The following is a 24448-nucleotide window of genomic DNA, read 5'->3' as shown; positions in this document are numbered from 1 at the left end:
AAAACAGCAGCGTCCAAATTTGAGAACGGTGCAAGATCTTTGGCTTATTCCTCCCTGGATCACTGATTTATTTTTCCCAGAACGTCTGAAAAACCAGCCCAGAAATAGAACACGGTCCGTCGCTGTGGCTTTCGCCGAATTGACGGATCTGATGAAACCAGTAACTTACAAATCTAAGACTGGTCCAAAGTCTCCCACATATTCCTCTGAGTTATAAGGTATAACTAGGCAATGTATAAATAGAACACGATCTTCTCAATGTATTTTCCCCCATTATATCCAAATAAATCCAAATTTATCCAAATTTTAAAATGGCACAAAAAATGACAATGACCGCAACCAAATGCGAAAATTCGTTCTTGAAAAATACAGAAACAACAAAAATGCTATCATAATCAGGAAACAGATGGAGAAAAAAAAAAAAAAAACACATGCCTGGGGTGTACTTCAAAAGGGTAAAAGCTAGAAAGTTCATTGAAACAAAGAACATTGCTGGAATTTTGCAAAAGGAAGCTGCATTATTGATAATAATTCACATGGAAATGGCGTGTTTAAATGTATTACATAATATACAGGAAGTATGTAGGACAGGTGACAAGTACAGGAAAGTGGAAAAAGTAAGAGAAGAGGAAAAAACAAGATCCCAACTCCTCCGCCAGGAAGCACTTCACAGGTCCTGCAAGGCCAGTGGCTTCAACAATCCAGACAGGATCAGAGTGCACACACACACAAGTATACTTTAAATTTTACCCGGCAATGCAGTCAGTGATGAGAAATATGTGTGAGGGAAAAAAAGCATTCCTGACCTCTGTCTGACCCTGAATGGCCTGTGGGAACTGCACAAGTCTCTGCACTGTCTGCTCCAGACACAATGAGCCAACAATTGCATTATTCAGACAAGCAAGGCAACATGGGACATGCAAGGGAAATCCATGACCTGGCAGCAGGACAAGCGAAAATGTTTCTGCAATTTGTTAACAAGCGTCTGGATCCCGACGCCTCCGCAGCTTCACTTCAGGTCACGCCGAGAATTTTTGGGGTACAATTCAAATGCTGACGGCAAGCCAGAGATGCTTAAAATGAAAAGCAAATTGTACAAGATGAACGTGTCTTTCATTTGGCTACCATGTCATTCATTCGACCAAATCAGAGGGTGTTCCGTATGCCGTGTAAAATCACAGCCGATCCGTAAACAGTGGATCCTTTGCGCAGACACGTCACATCTTTAATTAGGCATGTGCGGCAGACTAAAGAAGCAGGGGCAAACCAGGATCGAGCCCAAAGCCATTCTAATCAGGGATTCCTCGTCCACTGGAGGAAAAGCCAAAATGGTGCCAGAGCTACAGTACAGAACCTATAATACCCAAGAAGCACATAAATCCTTTGGCCATGCAAATCTCCTCCAGATGGATAGATTCAACGAAAGAGATAAACATGGACAAGAGGTAAGCCGGGCTATTTATAAAGGCCGCAGCCAGAGAGCATGGCTTCCACTTAGACCGACACACCCTGGCCGTTTAAAAACACACATGAGCAGGCAAATATCCAATGCGGCAAAAGGAGGTTGCACCTTCCAAGAAATTTAGCTGTTATTCCACAGAGCAACCTAACTGCTTTTGCAACAAAAAGAAACTCCATCTCGGAGTCAGGAGGACAGGCATAAATCTGTCCAGCCGAAACCAGATGAGCCAGAGCTCTGCCTGGAAGCAGTAAGCACAGGTGGGGTTATCGTGGGGAGTTTCCCTCAGCCAGGAACCCTTCCACTTGGCTGGAAAACCATTGTTCCACTTCATGGAAATAAAATTCTTTAAAAGGGGTTAAGAGAGCATTGGCACTGTTTTGGAAAATTGTATGACATTGTACATTTGCTCCATTGAGACTTTATCCCCAGCCATAAATTCCAACTCCCCAGATGTTCCCTAAACAACTGAGAGATACAGTATAACCTTCCCAGCAAGTCTTAGATCTGCCCCGGTTCTCCATTCAGGAGAAGAACTGAGCAAGGGCATTTTTGGGCACCTCACCCACTTCAAAAATGTTCAGCACAACTTGTTGAACACAAGCAGTTTCACTCTGAATAGTGAAGATCGTGGAAAATGCTTAGCCAGGATTCAAAACTGTGTGTCCCACAGGCCTTATACATGAACATGCTGACCTGCAGAGCTAAACCTCCTTTTGTGCCATGGTCATCATGAAAGAACAGGAAGTGGGATTAGTAGACAAAGGCAGCATGGATCTGATAGCATGAACTGTGTAGATCTGGTCTCTTAAACCTACTGAGATATCCAGTGTCCCTGATTCTTATCAGTGATGTACACTTTGCTATCCGGTTGTAAAATAATCAGTCAATTTCCTGCGAGTCTGTCATGTGAAGGTGTTTGCTTTGCGTTTTTCATCCAGTCAATTCAGTTCTTTTACAGGAATGGTCGCACTTGCTCCTAACCGTCTGGGACCTTTTTTCTGGCAGAAATCTTTCAAATGTTGAGCGTGGGTGACTCCCTAGCACACAAACTAAGTCTGATTTAATATTTAATTAGCATGATTAAAAACACGTGTCGACAACCTTGCTGTCGACATGTTTTTACTTTACGCTTGCTCTGGAAGGGGTTGTTTTGTGGGGGTACCTGGAAATGTAGCCAATTTTCAGCGTCCAATATTTTGAATGGAACAGGTTCCTGTTTTTACAAGGTAACGAAGGGCACCGCTCAAGTCTGTACACAAGGACAGATATATTTCTGTCCGCCCACTAGGAAACAAGAAGCGGGAAGCAGAGGCGCTGTGTGGGAGGAGGAGAAAGAGAAAGGAAAATATAGAAAGAGAGCGAAAGAGAGAGAACGTGAAGTATTTTTTCCTCCAATGAAACCGCACGTCCTCCCAATTTTGTGGTTCGTTTTGCAAAAGTCCTTCAACCTTTTGGCAGCTACCAAATGTGCCTTGGCATACAGTAAAACCATGCACCATATATCTGGAGAAACAAACACACAATGCCCTCACACAAATCGGAGTCCTAGCCAGAGGCAAAAAAAAACCCACGACTCCAGAAGGAACCTTGAGAACTCTCAAGCTGCAAAAAGCCTGAGCAGGGTGACCCCAGACCTCAGAACCTGTGATCTCGTTTATCGCATCTGACAGCATACAACTAGGTCCTCTAAGCTGCTGACCTCAATTCTGCTCTCTATTTAACACAATAACTAGGAGTGCAGTGGTACATCCAGACTGTCAGCACTGTTCTTTGGGGATATTGTTCACAAGACAGACAAACAAGAAAACTAATTTTAAAAAGTGTCCGAGTAAAAAAGCATGAGAAAGAGAAGTGAGGAAGAGAAAGGAACCAGAATGGACCAAGAACTGCAAGCCACATATGTTAGTCATTGTACAGGGTCGATCCCATGTGCAAGCAGGCTACAGAGCGTACTTAACGGGCCGGCTCTGGAAAAGTATATTTTACAATTCATTGCTTCCTTCTTGCAAAATTAAAGGCCTCTTGTTAAAAAGAGAACTTGTCAAAAGAAAGCAGCTTTTATTACTGAGCAAACTCGCGGCCTCTTTCGAGGGCCCACTTCCCAATCAGCTTGTTTTGTTTTCGTAAAAGGATACGGCTCGCTCCGGGCCGTCGCTGTGTGTTTGTGCATGTGTAAATGTGTTAGGGCTTTCTTCACCAGCAGTGTACCTCTGTGCATAATCAGGGATAAAGAATACAGTGCGAATGGAAGAGCGAGGTTTAGTTTCTCACGGTCGGACATTAAACTGTTCCATATTCAGAAACGAAAAGTTCGGGTTCAGCTGAATTGAAGAATTCGGATGTATTTGTAGTTTGTTGATAAATGAGTATTACTGTTAATTCATGAATGGAACATCAATGACCCACTACGGGGGTTTAATGCTTGTGGGTTTTACAATTGAACAATACAGGCTTGCGATTTACGATGGAGATGCGTTACGATGACCCCATGGTGATCAGTATGGGGAAGTATTCTGTAATTTGTTAATAACTGAACAAATTACAGCACATCATTTAACAAACAGGACAATTTACCATAATGTATTGTATAAATTATACAGTATGTTCGTTTACATTTACATTTATGGAATTTGGAAGACGGTCTTATCCAAAGATGCATTTCTTTTTTATACAACTGAGCAGCTATGGGGTTAAGGGTGTTGGTCAGGGGACCAGGAGTAGCAGTTTGGTGTGGCTGGGATTAGAACTTGTGGCCTTCAGATTCAAAGCCTTAACCACTAAGCTACCAGCTCCTCATATGTGGTATTAATGTAGCAGTAGGTATGTGGACGAGCACCGGTTCGAAAGTGGGGGGCGGAGCATATGCTTGTATGTTTGCTTTTTGCGCAAAAATATTTGTACAATTTTGACAGACCGCTATCTTCATCGTAAAATTGAAAAATCATTAGTCAAACCATCGCAACTCTGGAATTCTCTCTCTCTCTCTCTCTCTCTCTCTCTCTCTCTCTCTCTCTCTCTCTCTCTCTCTCTCTCTCTCTCTCTCTCTCTCTCTATATATATATATATATATATATATATATATATATATATATATATATATATATATATATATATTCTCACACACACACACACACACACACACACACACACACACACACACACACACACACACACACTGTCATATTATATGAACTCTATTTGCTTACCAACCTTTTTCCCCTTTATTTATTCACAATAGCAAAGTGTAGATTGTTACATTACTGCAAAAAAATTTAAGTGAAACTTTTTTTTAGTACAATTTTGTGTTATCGCTATCGTCATTGTAAGATCGAAAAATAGTATGTCGAACCATCGGAATTCTGAGACCTTCTGTATTTCCCAGTTCATTTTTCAGTGTTCAAAGTTTCAGCTTTCGTGTTCATACCGCTATCAAATTGATCTAGTATTGCGCTAACCAGCCAAGCCAATTCTCTGCCATAACTGCTATAGAATTTCACTGTATTGCATTCAGGGACTTAAAATCGGTCTTTGCAACATTGCAGTGTGTTTCAGAGTTGAGCTTTTTCTGATTCAGGCTAGCATACTTACTAAACCCTTTTCAACCAGAAGCAAAAGATGTTAGAGATTTTCTTATCACCAAATATGCTCATTTTTAGTTCTGAGGCGAATAAATTACTATCCCTATCAATGAATTCGAGTTTTAAATCTAATTGGACCAATTTGGCCCGTGAGCTGTTTGCTGCTTAAGTCTGGTTTATATTAAAAATATAATTTCAAGAATAAAAAAGAGATACAGACCAAGAGCCAAAGAGGAAAAGGCAAGCACACATGTCAGGTTCTGGGAGGAATGTTGATAGCCATCATACGTTCTTGCCTCCTGCTCTGTTCCCTGGAAACTGCACACATTTAATGAGTTTTTTATGAGACCCAAAAACAGAGAAGGATGCCCAAGCCGAGCGAAAGCATCAGGCTCGGGTCCAGACAAACATACGGGCCCTGCTCCGGGACACCAGCAGTTTGTCATCAACTCCGGCTCAATCGCAGCTACCATCGGCTCGCTATTTCAATGCTTCCATCTGATAGAACATTCCAGACTCATTACTGCGGTATAGTAAACATACAGCAAACCAGGTCCTATTCCACATTAATCTACAGCTGGGAGTCAAGTCAAGGAGCGGTCATGGACGCCCTACAAGGAAGTCAGCTACTGAGACACTTCCAAGAGCTAAACAAGGAAGAAATCTGATTGAAACCGAGGTCACTGTACTAGTGGACAATCAAGCTAGTCTTGACTATGCTAGCATGCTCTCTTAGCAAAAAAAAATAAACATTTCGAAGAAACATCGCACACTAGCGATTAGTCATGAACAGTAATGAAGTAAATGTAAATCGTTACAGTATTTAAGTAGCTTTTTCATGTATTTGTACTTTACTGAAGTATTTCCATTTGGGGAGTCTTTAACTTCACTATATTTGTCAAATGTCTTCCTTTTTACTCAACTACATTTTGCGAAATCAGTCATTAATTTTTATTCAGTGGATAAAAACGTAACCGGTCAAACACGCAGCAAGCAACCAATCAGGTTCGAGCGTGTGCTCTGGTTTAAACTTGTTTTGATTGGCCCTTGGTGTATCTACTGATCACCAACATACAGTTCAGCATCAGTTCAACAACAAGCAGAACATTTTGAGAAAATAGATGAAGAAGAAACTCCAGACTCGAACTCGCTACAACACACGTGACCTTATTTGCGTGATGTTTTTGAAATAGTTGGAAAAAAAGGTTTTGGGCTCATGCTAATTTGAATAGATATCAATCAGTGTTTGACTCATTAATATTATTCTATTAATAGATCGGTGTGTTAAGAGTAACTTTCGAGTCTTTTCACATAAACTGAGTTGATTTCATGATAAAAAGGATCATAGGAATATTATAGCGATAAATCATAGTACTTTGGACATTTGAAGGCAACTACTTTTGTACTTTTACTCAAGTAAAGTTTACTGGAGTCACATTTTACAGAGTATCTCTACTTTAACTCAACTAGATGGTTTGTGTAATACTTTTGCTTTCTCAAAAGGTACAATCTGCAATAATTTAGAGAACATAATGGGTTACATAATACCTTTGTTCGTTGGATGATCAGGAAAGAAGCCTGATTTGAGAGCGCAAAAACAATTGCTTTGCAATGATTTTAAATAAGATCAGATGCTGCACCATTTTTGCAAGCAAGAGCACTAGAAGTTGCAAGTAAATCCGGTGTATTTTAACAATAAATGTGGGCAAAAAAGGCCTGTTTTTACCAAAGCAGTAATCCAGACATCTTTTCACAAGACCATCACATTTACTCTGTGTTATCTACCAGAAAACAAAACTTTAATAACTTTTAATCGTACAATTGTGAAAAAAGATTCTAAATCCTGTGGCCAGAAAATCCATGCACATCCATGGCAAACTGTCTGAAGATGTGAATACATCCTGTCTGATGAAACCTCCATGGCAAGTTTGACTAATGCAAAAGTGTAAACATGACCTTTCGATGCATGCCGATAAGGTCCTGCATTCGGAGCGTGCAAATCGATTCTGTGCACTTGCAGACACGTGAGGAAAAAGGAAACCTCGAATGATAAGCTCGGACTGCGTGAGTTTAGCAAACGGACACCCCGATGAGAGATTCTCCTACGGAGCTTCGTGTACCTTCAAGTTCCCCCCCCAACCAGGACAGCAGGGTCATAAAATACGAGCCTGGGGTAGATACTTCCCCTCTTGGCGTTTGCCTCCCAGTCTAGCATCTGTTTCAATGTAGGATCTCGCTTACTTTCTCACTTCCATACGACTCCCTGGAGAATCATGAAGAGGATTAACAACTGGAGCAGATGATAGCTGTTACGATGATAGCCGCGGAATCTTCAGCCGAAGGGTTGCGGTGCGGTCCGTCTTTTCCCGAAGTTTCCAAAGTTGGACGTCTGACTGGATCAGATAACGAAGACTAATGGAACTTTGTTTGCGCTGGAGGTCTGGATGCCAGATCAGTCGTAAGAACCGAGGTGGAATTCACAGAGTGAGGCAACAATGATGTTGCACTGTTTGTGTTTGGCTTGGGTTTCACTTTCCCTGGCCTCCAGCTCCAAGGACAGACACAGAGAGAACGAACCAGTGGAAAACACCTGTGCTTTCAACTGCGATAGTGAGCAAAGTGGAACCATGCCAATTTCTCTCAAGCTACCAGCAAACTTCTAAGCAGACATCAAACTGACTGGAGCTACATGCTGATTTATATGTAGGCTGTCACCACCCACCAATCCATTACAATAGCGATGTCCACGCTACAATGCATCACCTTGAATTCGTACCACTACGTTACTTTATGAGTGCTGCTCCCTCGGCTCGGCTGGTGGTGCTGTAATTGCAGGTCGCTCTCTGTAGGTGTGTGTGTGTGTGTTTGAGAAGGGGAAAAAGACTGAAAGAAAAAAGGGCCACTCTCCCTTTCATCTCGGTTTCATCTAACTTTTATGTTCCACCCGAGGAGCGCAGCAGCTCATATCCAAAGCCACCGTTTGAAGCCTTTCAACTCCGTTAGAGATGCTTCCTGCCTGTCCTACACCCTGTTAGGTGGTTTCATCTCCCTAATTATCTTCATGTCAGACTGTGTGTGTACTGGGAAGGAAAATGTGTGAAATTCTTTTTTTTTTTTTTCATCATTCTCTCTGGGATGGGTTTAAGGGGGGGTTGGTGATTAAAGGGCATGTCCCAGCAGATGCACTCCCCTTTAAAGCAAGAAAAAAAACCCAAACAAAACCACGAGGGCCTCATCTGAAGATGTGCATTACAGACAACTAATTAGGGATTAATCATTTCCGTTTTTGCTTTTCTCTGAAGCCGGGGAGACGACGGAGCATGTTACAAACCGTCCAAGGTGTCCTGGTTCTCCTCAGTTCTTAATGAGTGGTGGGGGAGGTGGGAAAGAGGAAGCTTTTGTTTTGGCACAGGTAGGATCCAAAAAGGAAACAAATCAAAAGCTGTTTAGAAAGTTTGCACAGAGCTCTGCAGAAGATCCGGAGCACTACAGGGATGTTTGGCGTCTGCTGATTCCTTGATGTTTCAAATCTTCATCTAAACATAAGCAGTCACACGTTTTCTCAAAAAAAGCGCGTCGAGAAGCGGCGCGTTTCTGACACGGTTGTCATAATAGTATGGAAATACAAAACGCTGTAGTGAAAACAAGAGTTAAATCACACAATCAATAAAACAGCGTGCTGGTGGAGTTTTGAAAATCACAACGAATCCAATTTAATGACATTGAAACATAGCTGAGTTGACACTTGTTGCACTTTGGTGTGAATACTTATCGCACTTGCGTCAGTTCATGGAAAGAAATCAGGAAAAACGGGCCAGTTTTTATAAGATTTGCCAGTTGGCCATACGGTATAAATTTATTTGTCATAATAAATTCCAGTGAAGAAATTTACGGTGGCCAAAAAGTGTAAAACAAATTAGCAAATCCAAAAAACAAATGAACAAATCAGAAAACAAAATAAGAAACCACACACAAAAAAAATAACAAATCCAAAAACTAATAAAAAAAAATCTGAAAACAAACTAACAAATTAGAAAACGAAATAATAAATTCAAAAACAAATGAACAAATCAGCAACAAAACAAATTGAAAACAAATGAACAAATCCGAAAAACACGAACAAATCTAAAACCAAATGAAAACAATTCAGACAAACTGGAAGAGGTACTTATAGTTTGTGGATAAATTACTCATTGAATGAGACACCCGTCATTCAAAATATACAGGAAGTAGGAAGCTGTGTATCATATAACTGTGTTTCTTGTACGTGTGAAGTTCTGCATTTACTTTTACTTAACCAATTTTTTCAATAGTGACACTTTAAATATTTTACACTTTTACACACACGTGACTTCCTCCTGCTTGTTTTATTTCCTGTATATTCCTTGAATAACAGATGTCTTGTCCAATGAGCAGTAAATATTCCAATCTTAATCTATACCTACAGTACCTTTTCCGGTTTGTCTGAATTGTCATTGCGTTTTACGGATTTGTTTGTGTTTTCAATTTGTTTGTGTTTTCTGATTTGTTGATTAGTTTTCTGATTTGTCAATTTGTTTCCTGAGTTGATGTGTTTTTGGATTTGCTTATTTGTTTTCGGAATAGTTCATTTGTATTTTTCATTTGTTAATTTGTTTTCTCATTTGTTTATTTGTTCATTTGTTTTCAGATTTGTTTATTTGTTGAGGTGTTTTCGGATTTGCTAACTTGTTTTCGGATTTGTTTATATGTTAACTTGTTTTCGGATTTGTTTCTATGTTAACTTGTTTTCGGATTTGTTTCTATGTTAACTTGTTTTCGGATTTGTTTCTATGTTAACTTGTTTTCGGATTTGTTTATATGTTAACTTGTTTTCGGATTTGTTTATATGTTAACTTGTTTTCGGATTTGTTTATATGTTAACTTGTTTTCGGATTTGTTTATATGTTAACTTGTTTTCGGATTTGTTTATATGTTAACTTGTTTTCGGATTTGTTTATATGTTAACTTGGTTTCGGATTTGTTTATATGTTAACTTGTTTTCGGATTTGTTTATATGTTAACTTGGTTTCGGATTTGTTTATATGTTAACTTGTTTTCGGATTTGTTTATATGTTAACTTGTTTTCGGATTTGTTTATATGTTAACTTGTTTTCGGATTTGTTTATATGTTAACTTGTTTTCGGATTTGTTTATATGTTAACTTGTTTTCGGATTTGTTTATATGTTAACTTGTTTTCGGATTTGTTTATATGTTAACTTGTTTTCGGATTTGTTTATATGTTAACTTGGTTTCTAATGTGTTTTTGGATTTGAGATCATTTTGCTCAAACTCATTCCAGACTATTATAGAGGTCTGGACTAAAGTGTGATTTCTTTGCCCTTAACTAAAACACTAAACCAAGTAGAAAAATATGTCCGTTTAATTCAATTGGACATGAAGATTAAATGTATGAACCCTGTCTTAAGTGAGAAGCAGTTCTGTGGACATCTGACACAATGATTCATTTTCCTTATTACATTTCTTAAACCTTTAAAGTAAATTAAGCCAATATGTCGACCAAAGTACATAATCAAACTCGCTCCTTGATCTGTTTAGGAACATTTCCTGCTTCATTGCGTTCTTGCTTGAGATCCGTGTGGCTGCCGCTAATTGGCATCACTGTGGAAAAGCGTGCTTGATTTTGAATGTTTGTTTTGCCTTTTATTTTGTTTTCGTAGCTTTAATTGGAATCGCTGGGTGGGCACGGCCTGCTAAACACACTCACACATACACACATGCTCTTTAATTGCTGAGGCACTGTTCCTCTGGATGTATTTGTGTTTGTAATGTAAGGAGTTAGTTTCTTGTCAAAATGATTCATATGGCAACACTGTTTTACACCAAAACACCTTTATTTCTATTTAGTCTTTTCCCAAAAATCTATATACACTTCCTGAATCATTATTCAGACATTCGGTGAACTTGATGTCTCACTTTATTGGTTTTAAACGGACAATTTCTTGACAGTTTTCTGTGGGTCGCAGTCCCATCCCCTGCTGAAACCTATAGATGCACATATCATGTGCTGATTTTCCTCACGATTACTTTTGACAGGAAAATAACGGCGTAATTGGCTCGTAATAATCCCCACGCATCGCACGTGGAGACTCCCAATCTCTTCCACCTCCCGAGTCAGGCGCTGCTCTTTAGGCACGACGCCTGGGTGGATTAACCACATTAAGACTTGTGGATTTTGCACATGTACACTAACATACAGATGGGCTGGAACTGTAGAGGAAGCTTTTATTAGACCCCGATTTATAAACCATTGTGGGTTTTTTCCATGCAGTTTGCTACAAGAAACCAAACTATGGATCGATTGAATTCTACACATTTTTATTTGTAGAGCGTTTTAACAATAGACTGTCTCGAAGCAGCTTTACAGAGATAAAGTGGAAATAAATTTGAATAAAAGAGCGCATAAATTCAGTGTCTATAAGTTTGTTTATTATATTTGTATATTTATCCCTAATGCATAGAAAATGCATATAAAATCCATTTTATATTTCAATGTGACTCGATTTTCGATTCGATTCAACACAATGCGATTCCATATGGTGCAGATACTTCGCTTTTATTTCTTTTCTTCAGACAGACAGCAAATCATACATTTTACTCAAGTGCCGTTCTGACTTTTAACGCATGTCCATTTCAAACGCCTTTGTAGAGCAAAAAAAAAAAAAAAAAAGGAAAAAGTTTAAATAAAAGCCAGTAATAAAACCAGATGTTCTTTTGATGTTTTGTCTCCAGGAAGATGCAGCTCTACCTCTGCCATGTTAATCTCTATTCTATGTGAGTGTTGTGATACACAATATTTTCATAGCAGCAGTGGTGCTGAGAGAAACAGTTTAGAGAGGAGAAATCAATCTACATATAAAAAAGCGGTCACAAATTATTGGTTGCTTTCTAAATAAAAAAAAAAGTAAAGAAATCTACTAATAATTATATATATTAAATCTTTTTTACCAATGCAAATATGTAAAAAACAATACGTCACGATACAAATGCTTGCCATCTTGCCATCCCTAGCTCTTTCACATTAGCAGGACCTTAATGAACCTGTATAGAGTTTGACGAATGGAATATAGGCCTCTCTTGTGATAAATTAACGAGCAAACAAACCAAAAAACAAACTTCTGGGATCCGAACCAAAACTCTCATATCAATTCTCATGCATAGTTACAGCCATAAGACCACCATCCTGAGAGAACATCATCTGAAAGATCACTCCAGAACGGTTAAAGAAATCTGGTGACATTTTCCTTGATTTGCCTTTGATTTGTCACCTCTTGGTATATGTTTTTGATCAGTGACCTGATGTGCAAAGTCAAAAATCCTATTTCCATGTAAAAGAAATCAAGAGCTTCCAATTCTCATGTGGTTTTAAGCGAAAAAAAAAAAAAAAAAGTCGTGTGTTGGGGGGGTGGGGGGGGGATCTCAAAGCTTTGCTCATAACATGGGTTTTGACTCCAAACCAAAGTAAACATCTCTCGAAGTGGATCATGACGTTATTCCTCCATGTGTGTGAACGTGCATGTGTACGCCAATGAGAGATGTCACTGCAAACGACAAACAGAAAAGGCTTTACGATTTTAAAGCTTTGTCAGGAATTATAATTTTTTTTCCCCCAAACCAACGGGACAACCCACGATTCTATTAACGTGTGATATGATGCACAGTTTGACCGCCTGCCCGGAACGATTGCGCATACACACGGAACCACCTGCACACACTTAACCTCACACAACGGGAATTACATTGTGTTTAAAAAATAACACTGTATTTCCTATGAGTTGGGTTTTTTTCACTAACCCTAGATTCCAGAAAAAATGCCCTTCTCATGCTCTCTTTCACACACACACACACACACACTTTTTTTTCTAAAGCTGCGATTCAGCGAGCACACAGCTTTAATTCATTTAATATAAAAAAAAAAAGGAAGAGAAAAAAAAACGATCTGGAGATCTATGGCAAAATCTCAAGTTAGATAATGGTAGGAAAATTTGCGATTCGCCAGCTATTATGCCCAATCAGGCTTCGAGGCAGAAGAAGAAGAGAGTAGAACCAGATGGACCATGAGATGCCTGAAGATGGAGGGCAAAGTAGCACCAGAAGAAAAAAATAAAAAATGGAGAGAACCACAGAGGCACACCCATCAAGAAAAGAGCTGGCGGCTCCAGATGTGGGTTTCGTTCCATGGCTGGTGTTACGCAGTGTGATGTGTAGGATGGCGGCTCGGTGGTTAACGTTCTCTTCTAATGACCACAAGGCTGCGAGCATTCCCTCATTTCTATCTTTGGATTGAATTCCTAAGTAAAGGAAACACTGGCTCACCTGTTTTGCTTTTCGCTTTCTTTGAGGGCTGCTTCTTCTTGATGATCTTCTCAGTGGCCTCCTGCTGCAAGGATGGATCTTCTTCCTCCTCGATGATGGACTCGGAGACAGCCTCGCAGCACGCTGGGGGAGATTTCGCACCGTTAAACCATGTTAGAATGCCTCTAGTGATCTTTTTTATTTAAACATTCATTTGCATAAAATTATATTTAAAATTGCATATAATGACGTAAAGTTACCTAATGGGTTTTAAGTACACACTATACTCAAAATGTGTTGCAATAAATAAATAAATACATGCAGGGTGAGAACATGTCATAGTTCAATTCCATCCAAAATAACGAACGTATTAATTGGTGCACCGCGAGTTAGGTGATTTTTTTGTATATTATTATTATTATTATTATTATTATTAAACTTGAAAACATGCACAACAATGAGGTAAAGCAAAGAAACTAGAGTTAGCGCAGTGTCACTGTGGAAATACGATTTGTAATGTAAAACTGTTCTTTTTGAGCATGCACGAAATGGTTTTGACAAGACGAAGATAGGCTTCTCGCGTAAAAAATAAACAAGCAAACAAACAAACAAACAACTTCTGAAACTTCTGGGATCCAAACCAGTTGTTTTCATGCAGATTTAAATCCTGAGAGAATATCGTCTGCAAGATCAATCCAGGACACTTAAACATCAAGGAACGATATTTTGCTTGATTTGGCTGGAATTTTTCACCACACTGTATATGTTTTTGATTGGTGACCTGAGATTTGAAGTCAAAAATCTCGTCTACATGTAGAAAAATAAGTCACGTCACCTGTTGAATTCTTGAATCAGAGGGTGTTGATTAATATTTGACAACAGCGGCTCTGACGATAGTGCCAGCTGAGCTATCTTTTCTATACGAACAGCTTAGGACCTTCTCAGCAGATGTTACACAAGTCTAACAATAGATTTTTTTTAATGGTTTTTAAAAAAGAATAAAAACTCAATTATTGATACAGTATGGTGTAGGAGATAAAGGGAGATATTTCCGGGGTCAGCACATGCTAACAGGCTAGCCTTCAGTGAAGAAAAAAAAAACCCAGAGTTCTTTATAAGAAAGAGAAAAAAGAAGGGAGGATGGTGAAGAAAAAAACTGGAACTAACTCGTTTAATGGATGTCCTTTAACATTAAATGCAGTTCAAATTTCTGTTGTGTTACAACAATAAAACACTTTTTGACGTGCTTTGAAGGCATCCATCGATCCATACGATAAGCAGTAAAAACTTGACGTGACTTGAAGTATCAAAATATCCAGAAACGCGTATGGAAATCTTCCATACGCACTCCAACACCTCAAATCAAAGCCCCAATCTCTGTCTCCACAGCAAGTCCCAAGACTTGGTCTGCTGCTCTCTATCTAGGGATCAACCTGAATTAGGGGCCCTTGAAGAAAGAGCTTATGAATTGAACCCCTTGTGCCGCACCCTTGTGTTCCGAACAGCCTTTCTACAATCCCTTAGCTTGTTTCTTTTCCCGTCCTACATCCTCAAACAGAGTAACTCCCCCCCCACCACTTGCCCGCCTTTCCACCAGGCTGATTAGAATAATCCTATTCAATAAAGTCAATCTGCTCAACAAGGAGCGCCAGTTGGCTATTAGATTTAGCTAACGTGAACGCTTTTGTTTTTCCAAGGTTCGAGCTTGAAACGGGATACGCGCCGGTGTTTGGACAGCGTTCTAATCTGACAGCCTAGTGGAATGGAAGAGGCCGGGATCACCGTCTACTCCGGTTGGATCAACAAGAGGAGGAAACAAGTCCCTCCTGCTAGGATAACAAGGCTGCGTTGGCGGGTGGAAACAGTAGGCGGTGGTTTGTGCGTCTGGTCGACAAAAGAGGATTGGTGTGAGAACGCTAAAGAAGGGTGGTGTTAGCCACCTGGAGAGTTTGGATACGTGTCTTTATATTGACAGTTTTGCTATTTTATGTATATATGAAATTTGGATTGGCGACAAGCTGAAGTGAACGAAATGACATTTTGTGAGCTGATATAACATTCAGACTGCGTACAAACTGCAAAAACTCCCTCATCTAGTCAAGACTTACAATCTTATATCTAGCCATAAACATCGTATTGATCTTATTTTAAAGATAAAATATAAAAGCAGTCTGTTTTAGCAGTAATTATTGCTCTTAAGGTTGTCCAATAAAAATTGCTCAATAATCACACATAGGACTTATGAGTACATTTGAAGGCAAATACTTTTGTACTTTTACTCAAGTGAAAGTTTAAAGGACACTTTTAATTATACTGGGGTCATATTCGACTAAGTGTATCTCCACTTTAACTCAACTGCATGGTTATTCCATCCACTACTGCTTACAAATTATAAGACTAACCACAATCTTTCCAAACATTATCCTGTATGGTTATTAGTTTTTTGGAACTTTGTACTTTATAAAAGGTACTTCAGGGTTTTTAGTAAGTTGTTCTGTAGTTTGATTTTAGTTTTTTTCATGTTGAATATCATCAGTGTTCAGTGACAAAATACATTTAATAATGTTTTATGTTGCAATAAGTTTAAGCATTTTGAGAAGCAGATATGTTTTGACTTTGTTTTTGCATCGTAACTACTGTGTTACAAGACAGTCTTTATTTCAATAAAAATCGTTGTTGACAATAAGCGTGTATGCATGATCTTGATTTTAATGGTAATCTTGTTTTTAGTTGAAATGCTTTGCCTCATTTTAAGACAGAATATATAATGATGAAAATTTAAATGAAGAGGAATTTCCTTGTATATGCTCTGGTTTTAAGATGTATTCACACAAAGAAAGAAAAGCAGTGTTTAAAAAAATGAACAAGCTTATTTTTACGTAAATGAAACTAAAGCGACTGCTTGGAATAAGTGTTTTAATGCTTCAGACATTTTGTTCTAAGTGTTTTAATGCAGCGGTCCCCAACCTTTTTTGCGCCACGGACCAGATTAATGTCAGACAGTATTTTCACGGACCGGCCTTTAAGGTGTGGCAGATAAATACGACTAGATAAAATGATACGAGCGGCATAAAAACTGGTAGTTTCTAAATATAATAATAAACGTGAATCCACTGTGTTGTTCTTTGTTCATTTTGCTCACTTAGGGGTTTAAATTTAGCGGTAATGTATTATGTGTTAGCGGCCGGAGCAGCCCCTTATAGAAGGTAGCGGCTGTAGGTAAAACATGTGACCGAGGCATCATGACATGCATCAAGAGTGAGTCATACACAGACGTAGCGGAGGGATTCTGGTAATTTTCCAAAATAAAACATCGTTCAGAATCAGATAATAAATAAAACGGAAATAATGTAAATTATGTATCCTTTCTGTGCGGCCCGGTACCAACTGACCCATGTTTGGAGGCCACTGTTTTAATGCTTCAGGCAAGTGTTATTATCTTGCAGATGGCAGATCATTTATTTCTTATATATAGACACATTATTTTGCAGTGTAAAAAACCTTCACATTGAAACTGTTTGTTCAAAGGTCATGTACATCATGAACAGCTAGTTGAGAATGTCGCAGTTGAAAAAGTTGCACACACACACACACACACACACACACACACACACACACACACACACACACACACATACACACACACACACACAAACACACACACACTTTCAGTGATTGTGCATCTGAGATCTTAAAAATAATAAAAAAAAATCCTCCCTCCATCAAATATTCAATCTTACACTCCTCTCCAGTAGGCTTCCTCTTCCTTCCCTTGAAGCTTGGCAGAAACCTCATTCCCACTGGAACATGTCCAAACAAAAAAAAAGTTAGTGTACGTCTAGCCTCCTTGTCACAACTTTCTGTCCAAAAAAAATGCGAGCAGATGCAGCAGACAAAAAGCCGCTAGTTTTGTGAGGTGAAGAGATTTGAAGGTTGTAGCCACCGGTTTTCCAGGATGCCTTTAAGGACTCAAAATACCATAAATGTGATGCACTGTATCATAAAATGTTTTATTAAATGTTAAGCTTAAACATTTGTTGCCTGAGGCGTTTAACTAAAATTTGTGACAGCCTTTTCTCTACATTCTCTCTACAGAGCTCACTGACTCAAATGATTTCCAAGTGTCAAGAAAACAGTATGAGTAGGAGATAACAGAAAAAATTTCCCATCCCCCCAGATAAATGGTTTGTTCTTAGCATTCTTAGTTCTGAGTAGCTATGGGGTTAAGGGACTTGCTCAGGGGCCTAGAAGTGACAGCTTGGTGTGGCTGGGATTTGAACTCACAACCTTCGGATCCAAAATCCAATGCCTTAAACCAATAAACTAGTAAGCTATAAACTCATAGGATATAGACTCAGGATTTCCAGAATGTACAGGTGATGAGTTGAGGGCAGTAAAAACCCCACGTAGAGTCCTGCATGGGACTGTTTTCTTAATCCATGAATTTCTGACCATCGTCACAAGCTCCCTCAACATGCATGTCTCACTCCTGCGATTTTTGTGTCGAATTATTTTGTTTTTGTGGCATAAATACCAATTTTATTTGTTTTCTGCATTCTTGTTTTGTGGGCCTATGGCAAATCGCCGGATGGCAAGATGACGGGATTCCTGGGAGATTTGCGTTGGGTCCCGCAAGATCCCAATGCAGCTCTATACCCCCAGGCATCACCTATCAGTACGTTGCTGAAATCAACATGTGACCAAAACCTGCTCCAGCATGACACTATGATCAAAGGCAGCTTAATGAATATATGGTTTATTTGGGTTGGAGTAGAAGATCTTGCACTTGCAAACCAAAGCCTCCTCACCTCACCTCACCTCACCTACATCACTACCTGACTTTACTAACACCCTCGAGGCTGAATGAAATCTCACAAATCTCGACAAGTACACTCCAACATCTACATCTCCCAAGAAGAAAGCCGGAGGTTATTCTACTGGCAAATGGGACCGAAATGTGGATAGGGATGTTCAGAAATCTTCCAGTACAAATCATCTGGTCAGTTTTCCACAAACTTAGTGGACTTTTTCCTTGACACAGTCTGTCATTCCCAACATCAAAATCCACTTCATCATCATTAATCACTGTTAGCAGCTGCGAGCGACAAGCAAATAAAAACCAGCGCACATTTTTTATTACCGCTGACACGTTATGTAAAGTGGAATAACACGGCTTCCAGGGAGGATTCCGTGGAAGCCAAACAGTGTTTGAGTGTTGTGCAAAAGTCAGGTGTTTTGGACATGCTTTTACCACAAAAACAGCCCCATTTCCACACACGTTTTTTTTCCCCTGCGTACAACAGCGCTTGTGACTCGGAGAAGGAATTTGAAAACACAAACCCAACACGAATATGTAAATGCAAGTCTACAAGCGAGGCTTCAGCTGCTGTGTCCTGAGAAGAGCGTGGTTGTGGGAAAAATACAAGCCTGCTTCCTGAAAAGAAAAAAAAACTCAGACGCCTCGGTGGAGGTATAAAAAGACTCCCTTGATGGAGAACAGGAACTGCGGAATGCATTTAAGGCCTCCATAAAGACGCTGAATGGGAGACAGTGCAGTAAAGAAGACTGCTAGCTGGCCAATGCATCAGGCTTGGCTTAGTGCAGCACAAACACCTAATACACAACACCGCACTCCTCTAATACACAACACCACAATCCTAATACACAACACCACACAATCAAAACTTGAAAATCATCCTACTGTTAATGTTTAAAAATGTAAGTACATCAATGAAGTACACGTCATTCTTAATTGAATCGTTTATAACCATATCTAAGAGGAATTCTGATTGGTCAGAACATTCTGATCGATTTCCTATTATAGAAATTCATATCAATTCCAGCGGCATAGTTTATATTATTATGCTTGCTCTAATACATTCACTTTTATGGAAGGAGCACTAATGACTACAATGTTTTCTAAAATATTGTTTATTATATTATATTTTTGTCTTAGTTACTTAAACAGCTGTTTATAACTAATATAATGTGAGAGACATCAAAAACAAACTCAGATATCAATGTACAAAATATATATATACTATATACTAAACTATATAGTATAGTAGAGTATAGTATTAATTAAAAATATACTTCAGATATACTATAACAAAAAAACAAAATCTGATTAAATTAACTATATGTTCATTAAACAATGCAATTATTAGAAATGTTCTTTTCTCCATCAGTCCTCTATGGGGATAAGGGCCTTTTTTAGGGGCCCAGGAGTGGCAGCTTGTTTGGGATTTGAGCTCATGAGCAATGCCTTAACTACTAAGCTACCACCTCCCAATAGTGGACCAATGGGCTAATGATGCTAATTGGTGCTATTTGGACTACGTTTGTTACAACGTCTGCGATTTCATCATGGACAGCAAGTTAGAACAACGAGCAAACATGAAATTCTGTTTGAAACTGGACAAATCTGCAACAGAGACATTTATACGACATACGCTTGACACACTGCAATGGTGCAATGAGTCATTCACTGAAAGACGACAAAAGATCAATAAGAACTTTAACAAGCTCAACCCCCTGCAACTTGTGCATGAACAATCCATATGATCTCACTTACACACCCACCCAACTCGCCAGATTTGGCTCCTGCGTACTTTGCCACCCTCTTACCGAAGATGAAGGTTGACACCATCATGGAGATCCAGCGTGAATTGCTGAAGATGCTTGAAGCACTTCGAAAAAGAAGATTTCCAGGACACATTCCAGAAGTTGCAGGAATGCTGGGAGCGCTGTATTGCTGTGCAAGGGGACTATTTTAGAATTCTTTTGGCTCACTCTTTTACACTTTCTCAGACGTGAAACTACAGAAGTGATAGACAAAAAGACTAGCAAGACAGCAAGAAAGGTCAGGGTCTTAACAGTTTTCTTTACTTTTGTCCAGTTTAGTCCTGCTAATAGCGTAAACCTCCCAATTTGCCTTTCCATCATCGTCAGACGCGATAAAAAGGAGAGCGAGCCAGCTCCCTAGTTCGAATGACTAGACTCTCAGTCTGACCTCGTGAGCTTGAGCCAGCACTGAGTAGGGAGTGATGGAGAAATCTGCAAAGTCTCCTAGGGAGGACATGGTGAGCAGTTCAGGAGACTTTCAGGCTCTGAGGCAGGTGCAGTACGAGACGTCCAGGAAGTCGTTTTAAAAGACAGGGAGGAACGGTGGTGGACTTTTGAATCAGTTAAAAAAAGACAGAACGAGACAGCTAAGTAACAAATCATCTCAAGAGAGAGAAACAAAAGACAGGAAGAAACTGAGGGGGTCTGTCATTGTGATTTGTGTGCGCAAGTCCTCGCCAGAGCTCAAAGTTAGGAAGCGCGGGGAGTCGAGGCAACGTGTCATCCAGACACAGTTCATCAGGGAGAAGGAATGCTCGCCAAAAGGGTCAGAGCAGCCGTCACTCTCCTCCGCAAGTCTGCATCCATCCCATCCATCCGTCCACACTCTATCTCTCTATCAGCTCTCGCTATCACCGAGGAGGCCGGCGTGAGATCACCGCCTGTCTACATGTCCCAGCTGCCATGGAGGGAAGATGGGGCCAGTTCACCACAGAGAGGAAGATGGAGAGATTGAGAAAGACTGAAAGCCAGACAGGGAGAGGTATTAGGGAGGAGAAACCTAAGCATCTGATAAGTGGCTGCAGTCGCGAAGAGAAGAGAAGAGAAGAGAAGAGAAGAGAAGAGAAGAGAAGAGAGGAGAAGAGAATAGAATAGAAGAGAAGAGAAGAAAAGAGAAGAAAAGAGAAGATGATGACTTTTATTAGTTTAATCATTTACACAACCCTCGGGTCTCTCCCTCAATCTCTCTTTTCCTTTTCCGCAATTAGGATTATCCTCACTGAAAATTGCACAAAGAATCAGCAACACTCTGTCAACTCTAAACTCCACAACACAAATGCACACATACTCTGAAAACACACACACACACCCACACGGGAGCTGAAAATGGGGGGCCCGAGCAGGCACAGAGGTCTCTGTTGCTGCCGGTGTTGGTGGAAACGTAAACACTTTGCATTCACAGCCGGGTGAAAAAGCAACGGGTAATAAATTACTGTTTATCTACAGCCTGACAGACTTTTGGTTCGAATGGGAGCCGGCTGTGTGTTTTGGCTCCGAGCCAGGAAGTGAGGAAAGAGAGTGCGAAAGGAGAGAAAGGGACCGAGAGAGGGAGGAAAAGTGAATTGGGGCTGCCAATCACATAGAGAAATGATGTTTCACTTCAGGAAACTTCAGGGAAATGTTCTCACTGGGAAGCCACACACGTGTAGGACGCGTTAAGTACTGCACTGTAGTGCACGTCAGGAGTATGGCGACTGTGGCCGTGAAACGAACTGCGACCACCATGGCCTTGCAGATATAATCACGGCTAACGACTTTCCAAAAACTCACCTTTTATACCAGCTTTGCTTGCTTGCGAAATTTCATTGGAAGTGAATTTCATTTTATTTGGATGGCAAAAAAACTAGATCTTCACCATCTCTGAAATCTGCTCTATTTCATCATTGAGTAAAGTTCAGAGGTCACACGAGAGTAAAAATTCCCACCATATTTACAAACATTACATGAAAAAATTCCCAATTGCATGGTGAAACAAAGATTCTTGAATGCAGTGTGCACCAAATATTCCAATACCGCAGCTCAGCCATTGCAGTGCATCATCCCTGTAGACACGCTATGCCTAATTCCTTTTATAGGGTGCTATTTCTTTTACTTACGTAGATTTTGTTATTTGGCTATTAAGATGATGATCACCTTGTCACACTGTAGAATCTCAGACTGTATGACAGTCAAAAACTGACACAAGGAAAAGACTCGTTTTGCATCATTAATCTGTGACATGTTCAGACCCTTGTTCTCTCACTAATGGTATCTAGCAGCAAACGAACTGTAATTTTGCTCATGACATGCCTTGATAATAAAAATAAAACAAAGACGACTGTGTGTGGAGCAAGTCTCTTCTTGCTTTACTGTCGATCCGACTCGTTTCCACATTTTTTACTGAGGTGGTTTGAAGTTGTCACGCTAATCACATCAGGTTTGGTGCTCCTATTAGATCTTGGTTTGACTGTTGTCGTAAGAGAATTCACACTGCAGGAAAGTCTCCGAAATTTTCTGCCAGAATTACGTCAGAGGGAAAAAAAGTGGTCGCTGTTGGTGTCAAACCAGTGATCAATGTCCATGTTCATAGTAAAGTTTTTGTTTAAAAATGCATATTTTATTCTCCATTTTGGTCTTCCAAATGATTGAAAGCAAAAGTGTGGATGTAGAGCGTTTTTAGACAAAAGATGCCGCTTTTCAAATTTATCCGGATCAGTGTTGACATAGCAAAAGTCTACAGATTTTAGCCTAGGATTATTAGAATTAGCCCAAATTTGCCCACAATAGCACTAGCTTAACTAAATCATTAAAACTTTATAATACAAATGTTCTTGTAAAATACGAATGTTTCTCTGAAGTAACGATTGATTTAGGAGACTCCGCACTTCCAATGTAAATATTCCTGCAAACGATTTGTAGAGGAATCCTTATAAACACAGCTTCAGCGTTTTGACTGATTCAGAAAGATTTGAACAATTCTCATCATCGTCTCCACTTGGGATTGTTTTTGTCAAGACCCCCAGCTTGATTTTAGGTTATTTTGCCAAAACACAGTTTAAATCAGAGCACAAGAATTCATGGGAATCATTAACACGTCAAATTTAAGGCAATGATGCGTGTCGATGCTGGTGGGTTTTGTTCGAAGCCTTTCGAAACTCTTATTGAACGCTGATTTGGAAATTGTGCGACTACGCCAGCATTTTCGTGTCGAGCTAGTTTCCAAGGAACAACGCCTAATCTCCATTTCAGCTAGTCTGCTGTCAGAATGCTGTGTTTCCATAATTTACAACTTTAAACTAAGTTTTTTTCATAGCCAATACAGGACGAAGATCTGGTCAAGTTACCGGTAATAGCTTCGCATCACACACACTTGTCTCTGTAATTCTGCCAAAAACCACAAGTACATGACGCGACCTAGAGAAATGGGTGAAAGCGACGTAAAGGAAGAATAAGTGGTTCTCTGTGAGCGCACAGCAGGATGAAGAAGTGTGTCTGGAGGGTGGTAGGGGGCGGGGAGGGGGAGCAAGGGCAGAATTAGGGTGGCTGTAGAGGATTACAGGCGGCTTCTTCGGCCCCCAACGGCTCCTATTGTTGGAGTTTAATGATGCGTAGGAGCCTCTGTCCTGATGGGCCCTGCTGAGGGCCTGGAGCCTTTAAGGTATGCAGGAGCACATAGCCAGACGGTAAACACACCGATCAATGAAATAGGGTCTTTAACACCAGGCTTTGGAAGCTGTTAAAGTTTTAGATGGGAATGTCGAGGACATCAAAAGACAAGTGAAAGTGGGACATGAATTTTCTGAAAAGGTTATAAAACCTTGATTCAAAAAAAACTTTTTTTTTTTTTTTTTTACACACTTGCACACACACACACACACTCACCTGGCATCATGACAGGCGCTGGAGCATTGGCTTCGGAGGAAAGTGACAGGCGCCCTCCCTTGCCGATGCGATCACAGAGCAGTGTGATGTGTTTCTTGAGGCGCGAGGTGTCTTTAGGCATGCTTAGCTGGGAGGTGCTCAGGCTAATGGCTTGGTCCTTAGGACTTCTCGACAGACACGTTCTCAAGAGATGAGACACAGCTGCGTCCACACTCTCCTCCCAGCCCTAAGGGAAACGGCAAAGAGGAAGTATGTTAGACACTAAGATTCAAAAGCATCGCCTGGTTTCACACAACACGTCTTCGATGGTACTGGTCAGGCGAGGGAAGCGAGAAAGAAAAATCGCTCATAATCTAATCAACATTTGAGTCAGAGGCGATAGCTAAAACAGACCTTTAAATGATAAGGGATGAACTATGATAGTATAGCGCCCCTAAAGGTAGAGTTTAGGTAATGCGTGAAATTCAGGAGACTGTGACAGACAGGTCTAAAGGCAAAATCTTTTTTTATAATAATAATAATAATTAAAATAAATACGCAGATCCTCCATACCATTATGACCACCTGCCTAATACTGTGTGGGTCCCC

General features: G+C 40.0%; 1 protein-coding gene across 2 annotated transcripts in view; it reads right to left on the bottom strand.

Moving 5' to 3' along the window:
• Window positions 1-24448, bottom strand: part of bbs9 (Bardet-Biedl syndrome 9) — a 125421-nt gene that overhangs the window by 34833 nt on the left and 66140 nt on the right. For both annotated transcript variants that reach the window (XM_083525621.1, XM_083525622.1), the window contains 2 exons: window positions 23861-24086; window positions 13397-13519 (listed from right to left, as the gene is read on the bottom strand). In XM_083525621.1, coding sequence (XP_083381747.1) covers window positions 13397-13519; window positions 23861-24086 — 349 coding nt within the window. The remainder of the gene's footprint in view (window positions 1-13396; window positions 13520-23860; window positions 24087-24448) is intronic.

This window comes from Silurus aristotelis, assembly GCF_946808225.1.
Source record: "Silurus aristotelis genome assembly, chromosome: 22".
In the NCBI taxonomy this organism is placed as follows: domain Eukaryota; kingdom Metazoa; phylum Chordata; class Actinopteri; order Siluriformes; family Siluridae; genus Silurus; species Silurus aristotelis.
The sequence above is the reverse complement of the archived record's forward strand: the minus strand, read 5'-3'. Positions and strand labels throughout refer to the sequence as shown.